Raw genomic sequence first — 19,340 nt, forward strand, 5'->3', positions numbered from 1 at the left:
TGTTAAGCTAGCCGCTTATGCTAGATTTAGAATATTAGATCTATTTATTACTAGATTTTAGATAGTAGACATCGATCTAGATCTAGACTAGGATTGGTACGTTCGTCGGACTCGATGACATACATCAGGTTCACAATTTCACATCATACTGTCGTAATGCCTAATAAATATAACTAATAGTCCTATACTATTACTATTATTATTTATTAAGGCTAATAAGTAGAATCTAGGCGTATTATATACTACTATATTACTATATTATTATTAAGGCTACCTACTACTAGAGTTATAACTAGAGTTAGAGGACTAGTATTACTAGTAACTACTAACTAGAGTCTAAAATTGATTTAATTTTAAAGATATAAATCTAGAATTAATTTTAGATCTAGAATTAATTCTAGATCTAGACTACAATCTAGATCTACTTTTCATTCACTTGGAAATGCCAGAAGAAGTCGTCTGCTAGGATTGCTAGGTTGAAAGCCTAGTCGTTAAAAATGTAGTTGATTGTATCGAAGTATCGATACTTTCAAAACGTTCCGAATTTCACAATACTAGTACTAGATTTGACAGAAACTAATTTTACCCTATCTTTTAGAATTAATACTATAAAATGAATCTTAATGTATAGATCTAGTTAGTAATAGTAATAATGAACTATCTCCTACATAATAGCAAAGGCAACGTATGTGAGATCAGTGTTTCTTCCAGACTTTTTTCTCCGGGGGGGGGGGGGCACTTGAAATCTTCGGGGGGGGGCGGACACTGTTAAAAGTATATAATTTCTATATAAATTATATAAATTTCATTTCGTTCGGGGGGGCGGTAAAAATTTTTCGGGGGGGCTGGAAGAAACTCTGTGTGAGATTTGCTTGTTGTTGTTGTGGTTCTCGATACATCCGGATATTACACATCTGACCAGATTTTTATTTGTAAATAGAAAATGAATGTGAAAACGAAATAAAAAAACATTGTATTTCAAAACTTAGGCCTAATTCACATTACACATTACCAGTCTAGCGATCAGGTTTTATTGTTATTGGTTTTAATTTTTTTAGCGTTTCTACGCCGTTTGCTTTGATTTTTTAAATATTTATTTTTTAATCTGGAATTTCCATTCAATAGTTGCTAAAACGTTGTTTACCGATGGAGGAGTGACTGATGTCTGAGCTCTGTACTGAAAGCAGATTTTATTTTAAAAGTTAGGCCTACATAACATCACGTAGATCTAGGCCTACTCAAGTGGTCGCCCATTCATGTTGGTTCGGATAGTGTAACGAAGGGTAGGGAAATGTCTTTTTAAAAGTGTGAAGTCACACTTAAACCATTAAAAAAAATTAAACAGAAATTTAAAAGTTTGTTTTTAAATAATACGTTCTGGTTTCCTGGTAACTTATCAGATTTGACCGCCGAATCTAACTAGATCTAACTAATGTTGGAGTGGATTTGCTTACATTTTTTATTAATTTAAATAGAGATTAGAGTTGTTTTTTTTTCTTTTCCAGCTAAATGAACGTAGTTAGCATAATCGTCATCCATTTTTGACGTCATCCAACATTTAGAACTTTTGACCCAACACCCATCCACATGCATCTACTTTTGACGAACACCAACCAACCCACCATTCCACAAAACGTAGACTCTAGATCTAGATCAGGGGTTCCCAACCCCGTGCCCGCGGGCGCCATGGCGCCCGCCGAACGATTCGTTCGTGCCCGCCTCTCACTATTCGACAGAGACAGAATTTTTTTTCATAAACATTATTGAAAGGTTGAAGGGGGTGCAAATCGAAAGTTTTGTCCCCGGGTGACGGGAAGGGTCGCTACTTCTCTGGAAGGAGTTTGTCGATTTAAAATAGGTGGTGCCCGCCACCCTACCTATATTTTAGAATGTGCTCTAGAGTAAAAAAAGGTTGGGAACCCCTGATCTAGATCTAGTAGATGTCTCAAAACTTACTTTTAATTCACTACTTCAATAACAGGCATTGTTAACTATTATATTCTAGCTGATATACTCAGATATACGGATAAAGGCAACTAATAAATTTAAACAGTTTAGCAATTAGTATTTTAGCTCTACACTCTATCAGTAATATAGTCAAACGGTAAACGCGTCGAGCGTAATTTTAATTTAAAACAAAAACAAATGTAGAGGGTTAGGCCTATTTTAGGTATAATACATGTAACTTATGTAAATTACTAAACTTTTCAATAATGTGTTTTTAAATAGGTTTCGATTTGTAAAAACGCTAGGCTTATAAGTTATCTAGATCTAGGTCTAGAAAACAAATTGAACAATTCTGTTTTAATTTAAGTTACGAAAACAATGAAACTAGAAGGATAAGCAATAATTAACCTAACGTTGGGTAAATTTTGAATTATCAAATAACACATCTAAATTTAATCTAATGTTAAGGTAATGAATGTCACAAATAAGCTCACCTTTAAACCTCTAATATTTTCTTGTGATCAGCTTGAGATGTTATGAGTGAAGTGACTGAGTCTATGGAGGTACATGTCCCTATACAAGGTGTGTCACCATGACAACCAGATCAACACTGTCTGTGCCAAATTGTGTAGGGTCTTTACGTCAGCTTTTTTCGGGAATTTTTTCTTCATTTATTTTAGAGCACGTTACGCTCTAAATGTCACCAACAAACAAAAATAAAATCAATAAATCAATGTGGTAGGCCGTGTTAACGCCAAAGTTCAAACGTCAGCAGCGGGTCTAAAACTTCTGCCAAAATTAACTACGTCACACAACGGGGTCTCGAGTAAAGACACCGGGGGGGGGGGTCATAGTGAAGTAGAGTCATATGGCCGCTTGCAGAAAAGGCGGGGGTAGATAGGTTTAATTACCTGTAAATTTCACACTTGAAATTTAACATTCTCACACTGCTACGTAAAAAACCAACCAAAAACATATCTATATATTATTTTTTCAAAAAAAAAAAACGGCGATTACTTTATTAAATGCCCAATCAGATTCATCGACTTAAATAATACAATTTAAAATACCGGTTATTGGTATTTTAAGAATTACGTTATTCCCTTTTTAATTAAGACAAAAAATATTATTTCTTAGTTGTCCGTGCCTTTATTAGTAAGTAATGTAATGAATACAATCATTAATTGTTACTTTTGGTGGACTGTAGATCTAATTATAATCGGATCAACAGATTAACATATTGTTAAAGCTGACTTAGAAAAAGCAACAATAGGTTGGAACCATTGGCGTTCGTTGTTATTTTCCACTTCGTACCAACTGTAGGGGTAGATTTTAAAAAATTGAATCAATGAGCCTAAAAAAATAACAAAGCTGTAAACGACACAAATAATAATGCATTAAACGTTTAAATTAGCAACATGATCTACCCTTAGAAGAAATGTTTGTTGTGGAAATAAGTTAATAAATTATGTGTTCTCTACTTTCATAACTAAAGGGGTGGTTTACAAATTAATATATCATTATTGCCGTCTTTAAATAAATGTATGTCTAACATTTAGGGCAAAAAGAACATTGTTCTCTAAATACATACATATCTCAAAGTTCTACACATGGTGCAGAGGCTCTGTTCAAGCGGAACCGACGGGGAAAAAAAAACAACTAAAAAATATGCAAAAATGTAAACCCTTGCGAGTTTTAGTAGAATATAGATTGTTTTGTTAACATATTTACCATTAGAATATAAATTATTTTGTTAACATATTTACCACTGTCGCTACCCCAGGATAAGAAGATGGGGGAATCAGTTCAAGTGGAGCAGCCTCTACAACCAGATCATTGGATGGACTAAATAGGTAGGAGGGGCGGGGGCGCGGTTTACATGAACCTACATCTATCATGAAATTTACAACATCTGCTGTTGTGTAAAATAATTAATTTCACATTTTTCCCTCTAAGACAGGGGTAGGCACATTGCGGCCCGCGGGCAAAAGAGATTTTATTTTGTGACGAGACTTGTGATGGTGGTTGAGCCACTGTTAAAGTTGGATTGGTTAACCTTGTGCACGTGACTATCTTCTACAGCCTATTCGTTACCGTTTCATTAAACAGGGAATCTTCATGTTTTATAAAAATTATATTGGCAGAAACATAGGCCTACTTAAGATAAACAATTTGGTCTTTTATAAATAAAAGATACACAGTTACATGTCATTTTTATGGAAACACGTAAAGCATTGGTAAAATAAATTGTTTTTAATAAAAAAAAAACTTCTCTTGTTTAATTTTCACGTGTTTTTTCATAAACTAGGCGCACAATATGTATGTGTGAGCGTGTGTGTGTGAATGTATTTGATGTGAGACAATAGTGAGACAATGGTGATTCACTCATCTAATACAAACACACACTATTACACACCTAATCCAATACAAATGTAATAAGCAACACACTCTGGAACACCCAACAAGGTCCACAAATAATAAACACTTTAAACATATCGACACACACGACAACACACTTGACACATAGTTTCTCACCATACAGCCACATAGCACCAAACTTGATGCTGTACATATCGTGTCTTAGGCCCACACTAAACATTCAGTGAACAAACGTCCTTGACCTTCCCCATTTCATCTTCATCCATGTTGGAGGAGCCCGACACCTTACTGTAAAACTTCTGGAGAACGGTCCCTGTAGATGGCTCCTGCCCTGTTTGAAATATACAAAAACAAAGGTCTACGGTAATACTTTTTGTCGCAGTTAAGTTTGGTTAAATACACAGAAGCAAAGGTTTACGGTAAAACATTTTATCGCACGCAATTTTGGTTAAATACACAGAAACAAAGGTTTACGGTAAAACATTTTGTTACTCATTTGTTTGGTTAAATACACATAAACAAAGGCTTACGGTAAAACATTTTGTCCCCCGTGACTTTGGTTCAATACACAGGAACAAATATATCCCCGTCCGATTTCTTTTTGTCTTTCTAGACCTGCTAGTGAGCAGAGTTTCTTCCAGTCTACTGCCCCCCGAACGAGATGGATTTTATATAGTAAACATACACTTTTACTAGTGTCCGCCCCCCCCACCCCGAAAATTTCAAGTGACCCCCTCTCCCCCCCCCCCCCCAGAGAAAAAGGTCTAGAAGACTTTACTACAGCACCTGCTGAGTGATGTGATTTACTGTCTTTCTGATATGGTGCCTTAACCACCAATTTTTCCATGCTTATATTTTATTCTCCACTGTCAGTAACCGAGCTCCGAGCCATACAGTAAAAGAGACTTCACATTTAGCTATAGATCCTGATTGAATTGTTTTTGACAATGACAATGCATTTGAATTCCACATTGTCTTAGAGTGTTAAAACGCATTTTATTGCTGCTGATTATAATCAGAACGTCCTGTGCGGTGCCACTATCATTAAACTGGTTATTACTGTTTCTTCAACCAGTACAGTTAGTTCTGCATTTGTTGTCGACTGTACGAGAAGGCAGCGCGAAATCCAAGACTTCGAGCTGTTATATCCGTTGGATTCCAGTTTGTTTCCTCTAGCTTGTTTCGTTATACCATCAACCAGTCAACGAAATACGTACGTCGTATTCCATGACGAACAATACATGTTTCTGATAAGTTGCTATTGTATGTCACTTGTTTGTCCTTATTCTCAATCTAATAATACCAACTATGTACCATATCACAACTGAGATCGTTCCAACATAAAAGGCTGGTCTAAACAAATTAGCGCTTGCTACAAGCCACTCTCTAACTCAGATCAGGCATATTTTGTCTTTTACTGACATTACTAATCTTTTGTAAACAGAAACGCATCTTAGGGAATTTAATTGGCGTAAAGTGTTAAGGAACGAAAATCATACACTGTAATCATTAATACCTTTTCCGGACTGTCGCACACACGCTTACACACACACACATACACGCTTACACAAACACACACACACGCTTATACACACACGATTACACACGCGATTATACACACATGTATATATGTATTTATATATAATATATACACACACACAGGTGCTATGAAGGTAAGGGCTATTATACAAGGTTATTTGAGAGTAACGGGCCATTGGCCACTGGTGCCCTCTAGATAGGTGCTTTGTCTAAGAGTGTTTTGTCCACGTACGGTTTTTATGATATCAATAGACGTCACGGTGTTAAGTCGCTTAAATAGATCGAATGTAGCAAACTAAAACAATTGACAAAAGTCTATGAGCTGCCGTACAATTACACTATAAACATTGCCAGTGGTTTTATAAAGCTGATGTTGTTTGTTTACAAGTTATTTTACTGTGTGTAATATGAAATCAAGACACAACAACCAAGGTGAGACAACTTCCGATTTACGTTGGCGAAAATACGTCCCATTTTAGGAAAGAAAATGGAGCAATTTTATCTGACCGTTGGCAGTTTACGTGCGGGACTATGTAGTTTTATTTACTTGTGTGTAACTTTCAACCAACCATGCATGGTTAAGCTATTATATTATGATCGCTATAACCAAACCAATGTTTTCTATACAAATCCTGTCTACACTACCTCCATGTTTTCCATACAAATCCTGTCTACACTACCTCCATGTTTTCTATACAAATCCTGTCTACACCAATGTTTGCTATACAAATCCTGTCTACACCAATGTTTTCTATACAAATCCTATCTACACCAATGTTTTCTTTACAAATCCTGTCTACACCACCCACATGTTTTTCATACAAATCCTGTCTACACCAATGTTTTCCATACAAATCCTGTCTACACCAATGTTTTCCATACAAATCCTGTCTACACAAATGTTTTTCATACAAATCCTGTCTACACCAATGTTTTCTATACCAATCCTGTCTACACTAATGTTTTCTATACAAATCCTGTCTACACTAATGTTTTCTATACAAATCCTGTCTACACCACCTCAATGTTTTCTATACAAATCCTGTCTACACCACCTCCATGTTTTCTATACAAATCCTGTCTACACCACCTCTATACAAATCCTGTGTCTGAAATGAACCCACTGACTGTACCAGCCAACCCTTGAATCCACAGGGTGATGAAGGACCCAGAGGCCTGCCCGGCCCACACGGCCCACCTGGGGCTCCTGGCCAACCTGGACCTGTAGGGCCATCTGGTGTTGATGGCACCCCTGGGAGAAATGGACTGCCTGGTGCAAAGGTAATTTCTTGGTCGCTGGTTGTCAGCTCTCATGACACTCACACATGTCAGCTGTCATGACACTCACACACTGTTAGTTAATGTCACAGGCTGTCAGCTCTCATGACACTCACACACTGTCAGCAAATGTCACATGTCACAGGCTGTCAACTTAATGACATGTCACACACTGTCAGCAAATGTCACATGTCACAGGCTGTCAACTTAATGACATGTCACACACTGTCAGCTAATGTCACATGTCACAGGCTGTCAAACGACATGTGACACACTGTCAGCTCTCATGACACACACACTGTCAGCAAATGTCACATGTCACAGGCTGTCAGCTTTCATGACACTCACACACTGTCAACTAAATGACAAGACACACATTGTCAGTTAAATGACATGTCACAGACTGTCCGCTCTCATGGCACTCACACAATGTCAGCTGTCATGACACTCACACACTGTCAGTTAAATGACATATCACAGGCTATCAGCTGAAGTGACAAGTCAAAATGTCAGTTAAAGTGTTGTGTCATAGGCTGAAGCACAAGCCAGCTATGTTAGGTCTGGCCGCCTCTATTTCCAGGCGTGCTTGTGTTTCTACCAAGTTAATTGTTCACTTTAAATCTGTGTTATGTGTGACACAAAATTAAGGTCATTTAAAATCTGTGTTATATGTGACACAAAATTAAGGTCATTTAAAATCTGTGTTATATGTGACACAAAACTAAGTTCACTTTAAATCTGTGTTATGTGTGACACAAAATTAAGTTCATTTAAAATATGTGTTATTTGTGACACAAAATTAAGTTCATTTAAAATCTGTATTATGTGTGACACAAAATTAAGTTCATTTAAAATCTGTATTATATGTGACACAAAACTATCATAATTATTATTTTATAAATCCAAATAAAGGTCTTGTCTTGTGTTTCTAAAAACCTAAGGTCTTGTGTTTATAAAAACTTAAGGTTTTTGTTTATAAAATCCAAAAGTCTTGTGTTTTTAAAAACTAAATTCTTGTTTTTATAAAATTGAAATTATCATAGCTGACCCAAAGCCAGTCTAACACTGACCTTTGACCTTGCAGGGCGAAAGAGGTCGAGATGCAGAGTTCCCACCCAACTGGAAAGAAGAGCTCAAGGGAGATAAGGGTGATGTAGGACCTGTAGGACCACCGGGACCTCCGGGACAAATCATTGAAACATCTGGCTCAGTGGCTGTAAGTTTGGCTTCACAACCGTATGGCTGCAGCTAGTGATAAGGGGTGTCTTGTTTTTAAACAAATGTAACCACTTCATAGCTAATCATTTCTTCTACGTTTGTAATTGTAATGTTGGTCAGGATTTCCTACACCACAGTTAAGTATTACGTGTCAACATGTTATGTGCCATATGGCCCATTGTCTCCGATTATTTTTTCTGGATTTGCTTCCATAGCCATTGTCCATCTAAGAACAAACTACAAGACAGCAGTTGTTTGATTTTGGAGTTGTCTCTCCTAGATGGGTTGCTGTCCCCAGCTATTGAGCCTCATTTGCTGTGGGGGGGGGGGGGGTCACTGTAGCTAGATTTTTCTATCATAATTATGACAGTCATGCAATAATTGATTGAACCTTTCCATATCAAGCCATGATTTCTAACAAATGTGATATTTCTAACAAATGTGATATTTCTAACAAATGTGACATTTTTAACAAATGTGATATTTCTAACAAATGTGACATTTTTAACAAATGTGATATTTTTAACAAATGTGATATTTCTAACAAATGTGATATTTCTAACAAATGTGATATTTTTAACAAATGTGATATTTCTAACAAATGTGATATTTCTAACAAATGTGATATTTCTAACAAATGTGATATTTCTAACAAATGTGATATTTCTAACAAATGTGATATTTCTAACAAAAGTGATATTTCTAACAAATGTGATATTTCTAACAAATGTGATGTTTCTAACAAATGTGATATTCCTAACAAATGTGATATTTCTAACAAATGTGATATTCCTAACAAATGTGATATTTCTAACAAAAGTGATATTTCTAACAAATGTGATATTTCTAACAAATGTGATATTTCTAACAAATGTGATATTCCTAACAAATGTGATATTTCTATTGCTAGTCTCTGCCTGGCCCCCGAGGTCCACAAGGTCTACCAGGCCCACAAGGTTTACCTGGACCACAGGGACCACAAGGTTTTGTAGGACCGGCAGGATCTCAAGGTCCTAAGGTGAACTGACCCTAATATTTTGTCCTATTATTGTGTTCAGTTTGATTCATTACAATTAGCTACATTTACAGTCAATTGCTCAATGCCTAGACAAAGGATTTCAATAGGGCATTCAATATCTAGACACAAACTTCTAATAGGTCATTTAATAACAAGAATAAGGGTTTAACATTTTCAAATGAAAACAATCTACAGTGTTTCTTTCAGACTTTTTTTCTCTGGGTGGGGGGGCACTATATATTTTTTTGGGGCGGACTAAATTTTCCAAGAGGGGGAGGAGGACATCTACTTTTTACATATAATACTAAAAATGACTTTTTTAAGTAGGTGAAAGACAAGAGGAATTATCCTTGTGATTAGACTAAAATCAACATTGTAGGTTCTAGTGGAAGCCATTGGGGGAATGGTGTTGACAATGACCTTGACATTTCAATACACTGTAAACCCAGTTGTTTTATTGGTCTAACCACCTGTTTACAGGGTGAGCGTGGTATGGTAGGACCTGCCGGTCCTCCAGGACCTCCTGGTCCTGCAACGGTGGTGAGCAGCGACACAGGGATTGCAGTTGGTGGTGTGGTGGTGAGTTCATCTTTTGTTGGTGGTGTGGTGGTGAGTACATCTTTTGTTGGTGGGGTGGTGGTGAGTACATCTTAGACTTTTGTTGGTGGGGTAGTGGTGAGTACATCTTTTGTTGGTGGTGTGGTGGTGAGTACATCTTTTGTTGGTGGGGTGGTGGTGAGTACATCTTTTGTTGGTGGGGTAGTGGTGAGTACATCTTAGACTTTTGTTGGTGGGGTAGTGGTGAGTACATCTTTTGTTGGTGGTGTGGTGGTGAGTACATCTTTTGTTGGTGGGGTGGTGGTGAGTACATCTTTTGTTGGTGGGGTAGTGGTGAGTACATCTTTTGTTGGTGGTGTGGTGGTGAGTACATCTTTTGTTGGTGGATTGGGTGGTGGTGAGTACATCTTTTGTTGGTGGGGTGTTGGTGAGTACATCTTAGACTTTTGTTGGTGGTGTGGTGGTGAGTACATCTTTTGTTGGTGGGGTAGTGGTGAGTACATCTTTTGTTGGTGGGGTAGTGGTGAGTACATCTTTTGTTGGTGGGGTGGTGGTGAGTACATCTTAGACTTTTGTTGGTGGTGTGGTGGTGAGTACATCTTTTGTTGGTGGGTAGGGTAGTGGTGAGTACATCTTTTGTTGGTGGGTGGTGTAAGTCAACCCATTCAGACATCACTGGGCTGATTCTATCTGTAAACTTGACAGGGACCAAAAGGAGAGCCAGGTCCTCAAGGACCTCCAGGACCTGCAGGACCTAGAGGATTCCGAGGACCTCAGGGAGAAATGGGCCTGCCTGGTTTTGTGGTACGTCCTCAGTAAACTTCCTCATGGCATATACTGTAAACCTCCTGATCTTCCACTCATAATATCTACTGTAAACCTCCTGATCTTCTGATCATGACATCTACTGTGAACCTCTCTAAAACAAGGTTCCTCGCCTAACTTACTGTAAACCTCTCTAAAACAAGGAACCTCCCCAAACCTACTGTAAACCTCTCTAAAAAAGAATCCTCCCCTAACTTTTTGTTTCTAATACACACAGGGCAGGAACGGAGCACAAGGTAAAAAAGGTGAGCCAGGTGTTGGCATCAAAGGTGAACCAGGTGTCAGCATCAAGGGAGAAAAGGTAAGTTTTTCCTCATCTTACATGTAATGCTTACATCAGTTGAAGATTCAACATTTGTTGTATGTTTGCGGTGGGGCTCAATATATTTTTTAATGAGAACTTGAATGGGAATAATAACTTTTAGCTTTACGTTGATAAACAAAAAAACATGCCATTTTCTTTAAATTGGTAACTTTATAAAGTCATATTTAAATTGAGTTTTTTTAATCTGGTGAAGTCACATTTTTAAATATGATAAACTTGATGTTGTAATGAGTTATTGATTTTGATGAAAATCAAAATTTTAAAAAATCTGATGAACTGTTGTAGGGCAGCCCAGGAGACAGAGGACTGCGAGGTTTTGTGGGCCCAGCTGGACCACCAGGGCCACCGGGGACAGTTGCTGACGGCCTCACTGTTCCCAGCTGTAAGTCGTGCCCTACACTGCTAAACCCAATGCATAGGTCAAGGTCATAGCCATCCCACCTGCCTGTCATAACCATCCCACCTGCCTGTAAATTACCCCTTGTCATTTCCCACCACCTTCATATTCTCAGATCAATCACCCCGTCAATGACCACCTATCCCATTAACATATATATTATGCCTATCATTATCCAACACCTCAAGCAGCTCCTTATTTCTACCCCTAACCGTATTCTTAACTCTGTCCTTAACTTTAACCTCATCCTAAACCCTAACACTATCTTAAACATTATCCATTCCCCTATCCCTAACCCTATCTGAACCTTAAGCTATCTGTATGTCTATCTCAGAGGCTAAGCTACCATTTTGGCGCCCAGAGACACTTTCAATTTGGCGTTCCCCCCTCGGGAACAACCTTTCAATTTGCAATTTGCACCCCTCCTCCCTCAAACTTTTAATTTGTCTTTCCAACCCATTTTGGCGCCCCCTAACGTTGGCGCCCGGGGCATATGTACCCCTGCCCCCCCTCTCACTACCCCTCTGGTCTATCTCTAAATGACCAAGAAGTATTTTACAGGGAATAATGTTCTAATGTTTTTTATTTTGACTATTACTCATAATTTCTCCAGCATTACCTCTTGATATTACTTTTGTTTTAATATTTTTTTTCTACATTAAACAATTGCAAATAACATAGTGTTTTCATCAACTCTCTGACCTTTGAACTTTAACCTGGTCAAGTTGACCTTACATCTGATTTAAATTTTTCAGATCTGCCTGGACCAAAAGGTGATAAGGGTGACCGCGGCAAGGACGGCATGCCTGGACTACAGGTTGTAATCTTAGACATAATAGTCTTAACATTTTTTAAAGTTTCATTTGTGGTACTTGAACCCATTCATACAACAAATCCCTTTTACTTATACCAACTTAGCAGTAAATCTCTTATCCCTGTACCATTACAATGGCTAGTCAGACAAAAGTCCAAGTACTTAATGATGTTGTAAAATAAAACGCCATGTCATTTCTAACACCAAGACTGTCTGTCCATTTCAGGGTCTAGAGGGCCAAACTGGGCCACCTGGCCCACCAGGATTACCTGGCCGACCAGGGCCACCAGGTCCAGCAAGCTCATCCAGGCTGGACGATGACCTTCTTATGGGCCCTGAAGGTCCACCAGGGCCCCAAGGTCCACCTGTAAGACACCTGTTTGTTTTTTCATAATTGGGATACTGGTTACTTAACTGACTTAATTAATACAGCAACTAACTTTTGTTAACATTCTTGTTTACTGTAAAATATTTCATTTTTGGTTTTAACTTCATGGTGAGCATAGTTAGAAGTATGGATTTGATTACAAATTCAACATTCTAATTTAGCATATGTTAACATTTAAGTCTTCTGCACTGTATGTTAACACTCAGGTTTTTAGCACCCGTCAACATTCATAGTTTTTGCACAAATTAACATTTAGGTATTTGGCAAATGTTAACATTTAGGTTTTTGGCAAATGTTGACATTCAGGTTTTTGGCAAATGTTAACATTTAGGTTTTTGGCAAATGTTGACATTCAGGTTTTTGGCAAATGTTGACATTCAGGTTTTTGGCAAATATTGACATTCAGGTTTTTGGCAAATGTTGACATTCAGGTTTTTGGCAAATGTTGACATTCAGGTTTTTGGCAAATGTTAACATTCAGATTTAAACTCCACAGGGTCCTAAAGGAGATCGTGGTGAAACAGTAGTAGGACCACGAGGTCCACAAGGTTTTCAGGGCCCACCAGGTCCACCAGGCATTGGTCTGCCGGGCCCACCAGGACCACCAGGGGACGTCATCATTGGCAACAGTGGTAGCTCAGACCGTGTTATTGCTGGGCCCCCAGGCCCACCTGGGCCCCCCGGTCCTCCAGGTTATTCATTTGGATATGACAGTAACCAGAGCCAAATACCCATTGGTCAAACAGTGGGTGCTGGTGGCGTCAAGGTGAGTGTGGTGACAGTGAATTTAGTGGGGTGAATATGTGAGTGATGTAAGGTGAGGTGACACAGTGGGTGTGAGTGGTGTGTAGGTGAGTGTGGTGACACAGTGGGTGTGTGTGGTGTGAAGGTTAGGTGACACAGTGGGTGTGAGTGGTGTGTAGGTGAGTGTGGTGACACAGTGGGTGTGTGTGGTGTGAAGGTAAGGTGACACAGTGGGTGTGAGTGGTGTGAAGGTTAGGTGACACAGTGGGTGTGAGTGGTGTGAAGGTAAGGTGACACAGTGGGTGTGAGTGGTGTGAAGGTAAGGTGACACAGTGGGTGTGAGTGGTGTGAAGGTAAGTGTGGTGACACAGTGGGTGTGAGTGGTGTGAAGGTAAGGTGACACAGTGGGTGTGAGTGGTGTGAAGGTAAGTGTGGTGACACAGTGGGTGTGAGTGGTGTGAAGGTAGGGTGACACAGTGGGTGTGAGTGGTGTGAAGGTAAGGTGACACAGTGGGTGTGAGTGGTGTGAAGGTAAGGTGACACAGTGGGTGTGAGTGGTGTGAAGGTAAGGTGACACAGTGGGTGTGAGTGCTGTGAAGGTAAGTGTGGTGACACAGTGGGTGTGAGTGGTGTGAAGGTAGGGTGACACAGTGGGTGTGAGTGGTGTGTAGGTGAGTGTGGTGACACAGTGGGTGTGAGTGGTGTGAAGGTAAGTGTGGTGACACAGTGGGTGTGAGTGGTGTGAAGGTAAGGTGACACAGTGGGTGTGAGTGGTGTGAAGGTAAGTGTGGTGACACAGTGGGTGTGAGTGGTGTGAAGGTAGGGTGACACAGTGGGTGTGAGTGGTGTGAAGGTAAGGTGACACAGTGGGTGTGAGTGGTGTGAAGGTAAGGTGACACAGTGGGTGTGAGTGGTGTGAAGGTAAGGTGACACAGTGGGTGTGAGTGGTGTGAAGGTAAGGTGACACAGTGGGTGTGAGTGGTGTGAAGGTAAGGTGACACAGTGGGTGTGAGTGGTGTGAAGGTAAGGTGACACAGTGGGTGTGAGTGGTGTGAAGGTGAGTGTTGATACAGTTGGTGTGAGTGGTGTGAAGGTAAGGTGACACAGTGGGTGTGAGTGGTGTGAAGGTGAGTGGTGACACAGTGGGTGTGAGTGGTGTGAAGGTAAGGTGACACAGTGGGTGTGAGTGGTGTGAAGGTAAGGTGACACAGTGGGTGTGATTGATGTGAAGGTACGGTGACACAGTGGGTGTGAGTGGTGTGAAGGTAAGGTGACACAGTGGGTGTGAGTGGTGTGAAGGTAAGGTGACACAGTGGGTGTGAGTGGTGTGAAGGTAAGGTGACACAGTGGGTGTGAGTGGTGTGAAGGTAAGGTGACACAGTGGGTGTGAGTGGTGTGAAGGTGAGTGGTGACACAGTGGGTGTGAGTGGTGTGAAGGTAAGGTGATACAGTGGGTGTGAGTGGTGTGAAGGTAAGGTGACACAGTGAATGTGAGTGGTGTGAAGGTAAGGTGACACAGTGGGTGTGGGTGGTGTGAAGGTAAGGTGACACAGTGGGTGTGAGTGGTGTGAAGGTAAGGTGACACAGTGGGTGTGAAGGTAAGGTGACACAGTGGGTGTGAGTGGTGTGAAGGTGAGTGGTGACACAGTGGGTGTGAGTGGTGTGAAGGTGAGTGGTGACACAGTGGGTGTGAGTGGTGTGAAGGTAAGGTGACACAGTGGGTGTGAGTGGTGTGAAGGTAAGGTGACACAGTGGGTGTGAGTGGTGTGAAGGTACGGTGACACAGTGGGTGTGAGTGGTGTGAAGGTAAGGTGACACAGTGGGTGTGAGTGGTGTAAAGGTAAGGTGACACAGTGGGTGTGAGTGGTGTGAAGGTAAGGTGACACAGTGGGTGTGAGTGGTGTGAAGGTGAGTGGTGACACAGTGGGTGTGAGTGGTGTGAAGGTAAGGTGACACAGTGGTGTGAAGGTAAGGTGACACAGTGGGTGTGAGTGGTGTGAAGGTAAGGTGACACAGTGGGTGTGAGTGGTGTGAAGGTAAGGTGACACAGTGGGTGTGAGTGGTGTGAAGGTAAGGTGACACAGTGGGTGTGAGTGGTGTGAAGGTAAGGTGACACAGTGGGTGTGAGTGGTGTGAAGGTAAGGTGACACAGTGGGTGTGAGTGGTGTGAAGGTAAGGTGACACAGTGGGTGTGAGTGGTGTGAAGGTAAGGTGACACAGTGGGTGTGAGTGGTGTGAAGGTAAGGTGACACAGTGGGTGTGAGTGGTGTGAAGGTAAGGTAACACAGTGGGTGTGAGTGGTTTGAAGGTAAGGTGACACAGTGGGTGTGAGTGGTGTCAAGGTGAGTGTGGTGACAGTTGGTGTGAGTGGTGTGAAGGTAAGGTGACACAGTGGGTGTGAGTGGTGTGAAGGTAAGATGACACAGTGGGTGTGAGTGGTGTGAAGGTAAGGTGACACAGTTGGTGTGGGTGGTGTGAAGGTAAGGTGACACAGTGGGTGTGAGTGGTGTGAAGGTAAGATGACACAGTGGGTGTGAGTGGTGTGAAGGTAAGGTGACACAGTGGGTGTGAGTGGTGTGAAGGTAAGGTGACACAGTGGGTGCTGGTTGTACTGGTGACATGTAGCTAATGTCCAACTTCCCATTTGACCAAACAGGGCGCTGTTGTGTACCTTAACACCCAGGCCTTGATGCAGGTATCTTACAACCTGCCTCAAGGCACGCTGGCATTCCTTACGGAAGAAGAGGTCCTCTACCTGAGGGTCAAGGGTGGTTGGAAGGAAATTCAGGTGAGTGGACTATATGAAGTATGGACAGTTTTTCTTATCAAGGCGTATCAAGGATCCAACGTAACTATTTAAAAAAACTATTATTAAATTTTAAAAAAATTAAAATCAAATAACAGTTGATCACTAGGCAAATGGACAGTGTTTACATCTGATCAGTGAACAAATGATATGTTTCATAAGTGATATGTTAACTGTTTTCTCTCATTATTTTGACCTCATATGTGACCTTTGAACTTTGCAGCAGGGTCGCACAATTCCAATCAGAGTACCGCCAACAACTGTAAGTAGTCTCATCTTGTGTTTTTAGTTTAGCTGCACCCAATAATATACCACCCCATGTGGTTGTGTCAGTGTTTCACAGAATGTGGTGGTGTCTGTTTTAGCCACACTAGTCTCAATGTTATCTACACAATGTCAGTGTTTCACAGAATGTGGTTGTGTCAGGGTTTCACAGAATGTGGTTGTGTCAGGGTTTCACAGAATGTGGTTGTGCCTGTAAACACATCTGACTTGTTGTTTTATGGAAAAAACTGTTTGTCTTGTCTCTATGTTATAAACTGAGTTTTTTTAAAAAGGTTGACTCTTTTCATTCAATTATAACACTGAAAGCAGATATCACTAAACCACACAAACATCACAAAACCACACACATATCACTTAACCACACACAATCTTTAAACAAACAGATGTCTTTGAATCAAATACACTGCACTATACTGCACAAACACACATCTATACATCACAAACACACATCTATACATCACAAATATACTTCTATAGATCACTAACACACACCTATACATCATAAACACACTTCTATACATCACAAACACACACCTATAAAACACAAACACACATCTATTGATCACAAACACACATCTATTGATCACAAACACACATCTATTGATCACAAACACACATCTCTACATCACAAACGCACACCTATAAAACAAACACACATCACTGCACTCATCAAAGTGCTGTGATTGTATTACAATCTCAATTAAATGGCTTTGTCTGCCACCACTATAAATAACTGCTTATAAAATTTTAAAGAATAATTCTCTTTGCTTGAACCACTCATATAGATTAATTTACACTTGTTAATAAATTTTTACAAAACATTTACAGTTGTTAATATATTTTTACAAAACATTTTTGCTAATATATTCTTTACAAAACATTTACACTTGTTAATATATTCTTTACAAAACATTTACTTTTGCTAAGATATTCTTTACAAAACAAGTTCCTTTTAATCTGGCATGAAGATGCATTTTTGATCTTCTAGTCACATGATCATGTTGTTAATTTTCATTGAATTTTATAAGACTATTCTGGTTCATTGGTTTTCATGAAGATATTGTTAAAATCTATTAAAAAGAAAAATGTTTGCTCATTATCAACACTTGAACAGCACAGGAGTGTCTACAATTTTAATATCATCTGCACAATATTAAATTTAAAACCTTTGTTTTTAAACTGAAGCATTTTGATTAATCTTACATTTAGGCTATAGGTCACCATTTCATCTTACAATTAGGCTGTAGGTCACCATTTCATCTTATAATTAGGTCACCATTACATCTTACAACTAGGTCACAATTACATCTTACAATTAGGCCATAATCCACCATTAGATCTTACAATTAGGCAATAGGTCACCATTTCATCTTACATCTAGGCTATAGGTCAACATAACATCTTACAAGTAGATCATTTTTAAAAAATCTAGCATATAGTTTGATTTATCCATCACAACCACCCAGAGGTTACCTAGCATATAGTTAGATTTATCCATGACAACCACCCAGAGGTTACCTACACAACCACCCAGAGGTTACCATGACAACCACCCAGAGCTTACCTAGCTGGATTTTTTTTCTTATGGATTCAACTAATCTTGCAGTGCTTTAACAGATTGCCATGGCAACCATAGCTTTTGTTTACCCAGCAAAATCTGACGACTTTAATTTAAATGAGTCCTGAAGTGGTTTTTTTTTTTGAGTGTAGCTAAGAGTGTTTTTTTTTAATGAAATTACAGTGGGCTTGGGTTTTTGCTATGCTTAAGTTTGCATTGAGCTGGGGTTTTGGTTTAGATTAGCTGCAGCTTGCAATTATCTAAACAGAAAATCTGTATTCTTCTTAAAAATACATTTCTTTGGAATAAAAACAAATTCAATGTTAATATCTTTAAAAGGCGACTGGTATTACATACAAAGTTAAGTGATGTCGTGTGTTTTGTTTTTATCCTGAACGTTGGGTAGTTAGCGCAACCCTTGAGAACCTCTGTACTCTGTTTGTTGTCCTGTTGCTGAGCTAGCCATACGTCTGCTGGGTCCAGCTGTTTTGTGGTTCTCAAACTTGTCAGACTGTACCCTGTACTGAGTGTAGACGGCCAACTGATGAATGTTACAATGAGACTAGTTCTAGTGTTTGTTGGCCTTCACAGTGGGGTTTTCTCCCTTTAGCAAAGTGGTGTTTTATTTTTTAAATACTATTTTATTATGTTAAACTCCTTCACTGGAAACATATTATTTAATATTTTTTATCAACTCTATCAATATGAACTAAACATCTTTGTCCAGATTTATGTGATTATGCCAATTTGGCCAATCCCATTTTTTAAAATTGTGTCAGGTTTGTATCAACTGATTTGTTTTTGTTTTTCTTTTTTTTCCCTAAACTTTGTATGGGGGAACTTGCTTTTGTTTGATGCATGCAATAGAGCAATATACCAGAGGACAACACATCCAGAAGGGGAGAGAGTTCCTTGCCTTCCCAAAGCAAGACTGGGACCATATATGACACTGATGCTGCAGAACTGGCCAGGTACAAGCAGGAACTTGAGGAGAGGAAGAGAAGAAGGGAGAGGGAAAGAATACGGAGACTAAACGAAAGTAGAGATAACGGAGACGAACGGCGGAATCAGTTTAGGATAGAGGAGGAGAGGAAGAGAGAGAGAGAGAGGGTACAGGCTGAACAGGAGAGACAGAGAGTGGAGAGAGATCGCTTGGTGGGGTGGTGGTGAGTACATCTTTTGTTGGTGGGGTAGTGGTGAGTACATCTTTTGTTGGTGGTGTGGTGGTGAGTACATCTTTTGTTGGTGGATTGGGTGGTGG

General features: G+C 39.7%; 2 protein-coding genes and 1 long non-coding RNA gene across 3 annotated transcripts in view; 2 read left to right on the top strand and 1 right to left on the bottom strand.

Moving 5' to 3' along the window:
* Positions 1-753, bottom strand: part of LOC131945836 (uncharacterized) — a 6,243-nt gene extending 5,490 nt beyond the window's left edge. Inside the window, exon 1 of the mRNA XM_059306448.1 lies at positions 669-753. The gene's annotated coding sequence lies outside the window, so the exon portion shown is untranslated. The remainder of the gene's footprint in view (positions 1-668) is intronic.
* Positions 754-1,208: 455 nt separating this feature from the next.
* LOC131945841 (uncharacterized) lies at positions 1,209-4,085 on the top strand. The gene is made up of 3 exons (XR_009387635.1): positions 1,209-1,283; positions 3,731-3,800; positions 3,904-4,085. It is a non-coding gene; the product is annotated as an uncharacterized LOC131945841 (long non-coding RNA).
* A 1,908-nt stretch (positions 4,086-5,993) lies between these two features.
* LOC131945844 (collagen alpha-1(XVIII) chain-like) lies at positions 5,994-19,249 on the top strand. Its single transcript, XM_059306457.1, has 14 exons — positions 5,994-5,999; positions 7,021-7,146; positions 8,228-8,359; positions 9,272-9,379; positions 9,860-9,958; positions 10,643-10,741; positions 10,980-11,063; positions 11,373-11,469; positions 12,240-12,301; positions 12,525-12,665; positions 13,183-13,452; positions 16,087-16,218; positions 16,460-16,498; positions 18,947-19,249. The coding sequence occupies exons 1-14, from the start codon at positions 5,994-5,996 to the stop codon at positions 19,247-19,249; spliced, it is 1,698 nt and encodes a 565-aa protein (XP_059162440.1).
* Positions 19,250-19,340: the final 91 nt, after the last annotated feature.

Source organism: Physella acuta, unplaced genomic scaffold (assembly GCF_028476545.2).
Source record: "Physella acuta isolate Inbredline_101_S28 unplaced genomic scaffold, ASM2847654v3 ptg000537l, whole genome shotgun sequence".
In the NCBI taxonomy this organism is placed as follows: domain Eukaryota; kingdom Metazoa; phylum Mollusca; class Gastropoda; family Physidae; genus Physella; species Physella acuta.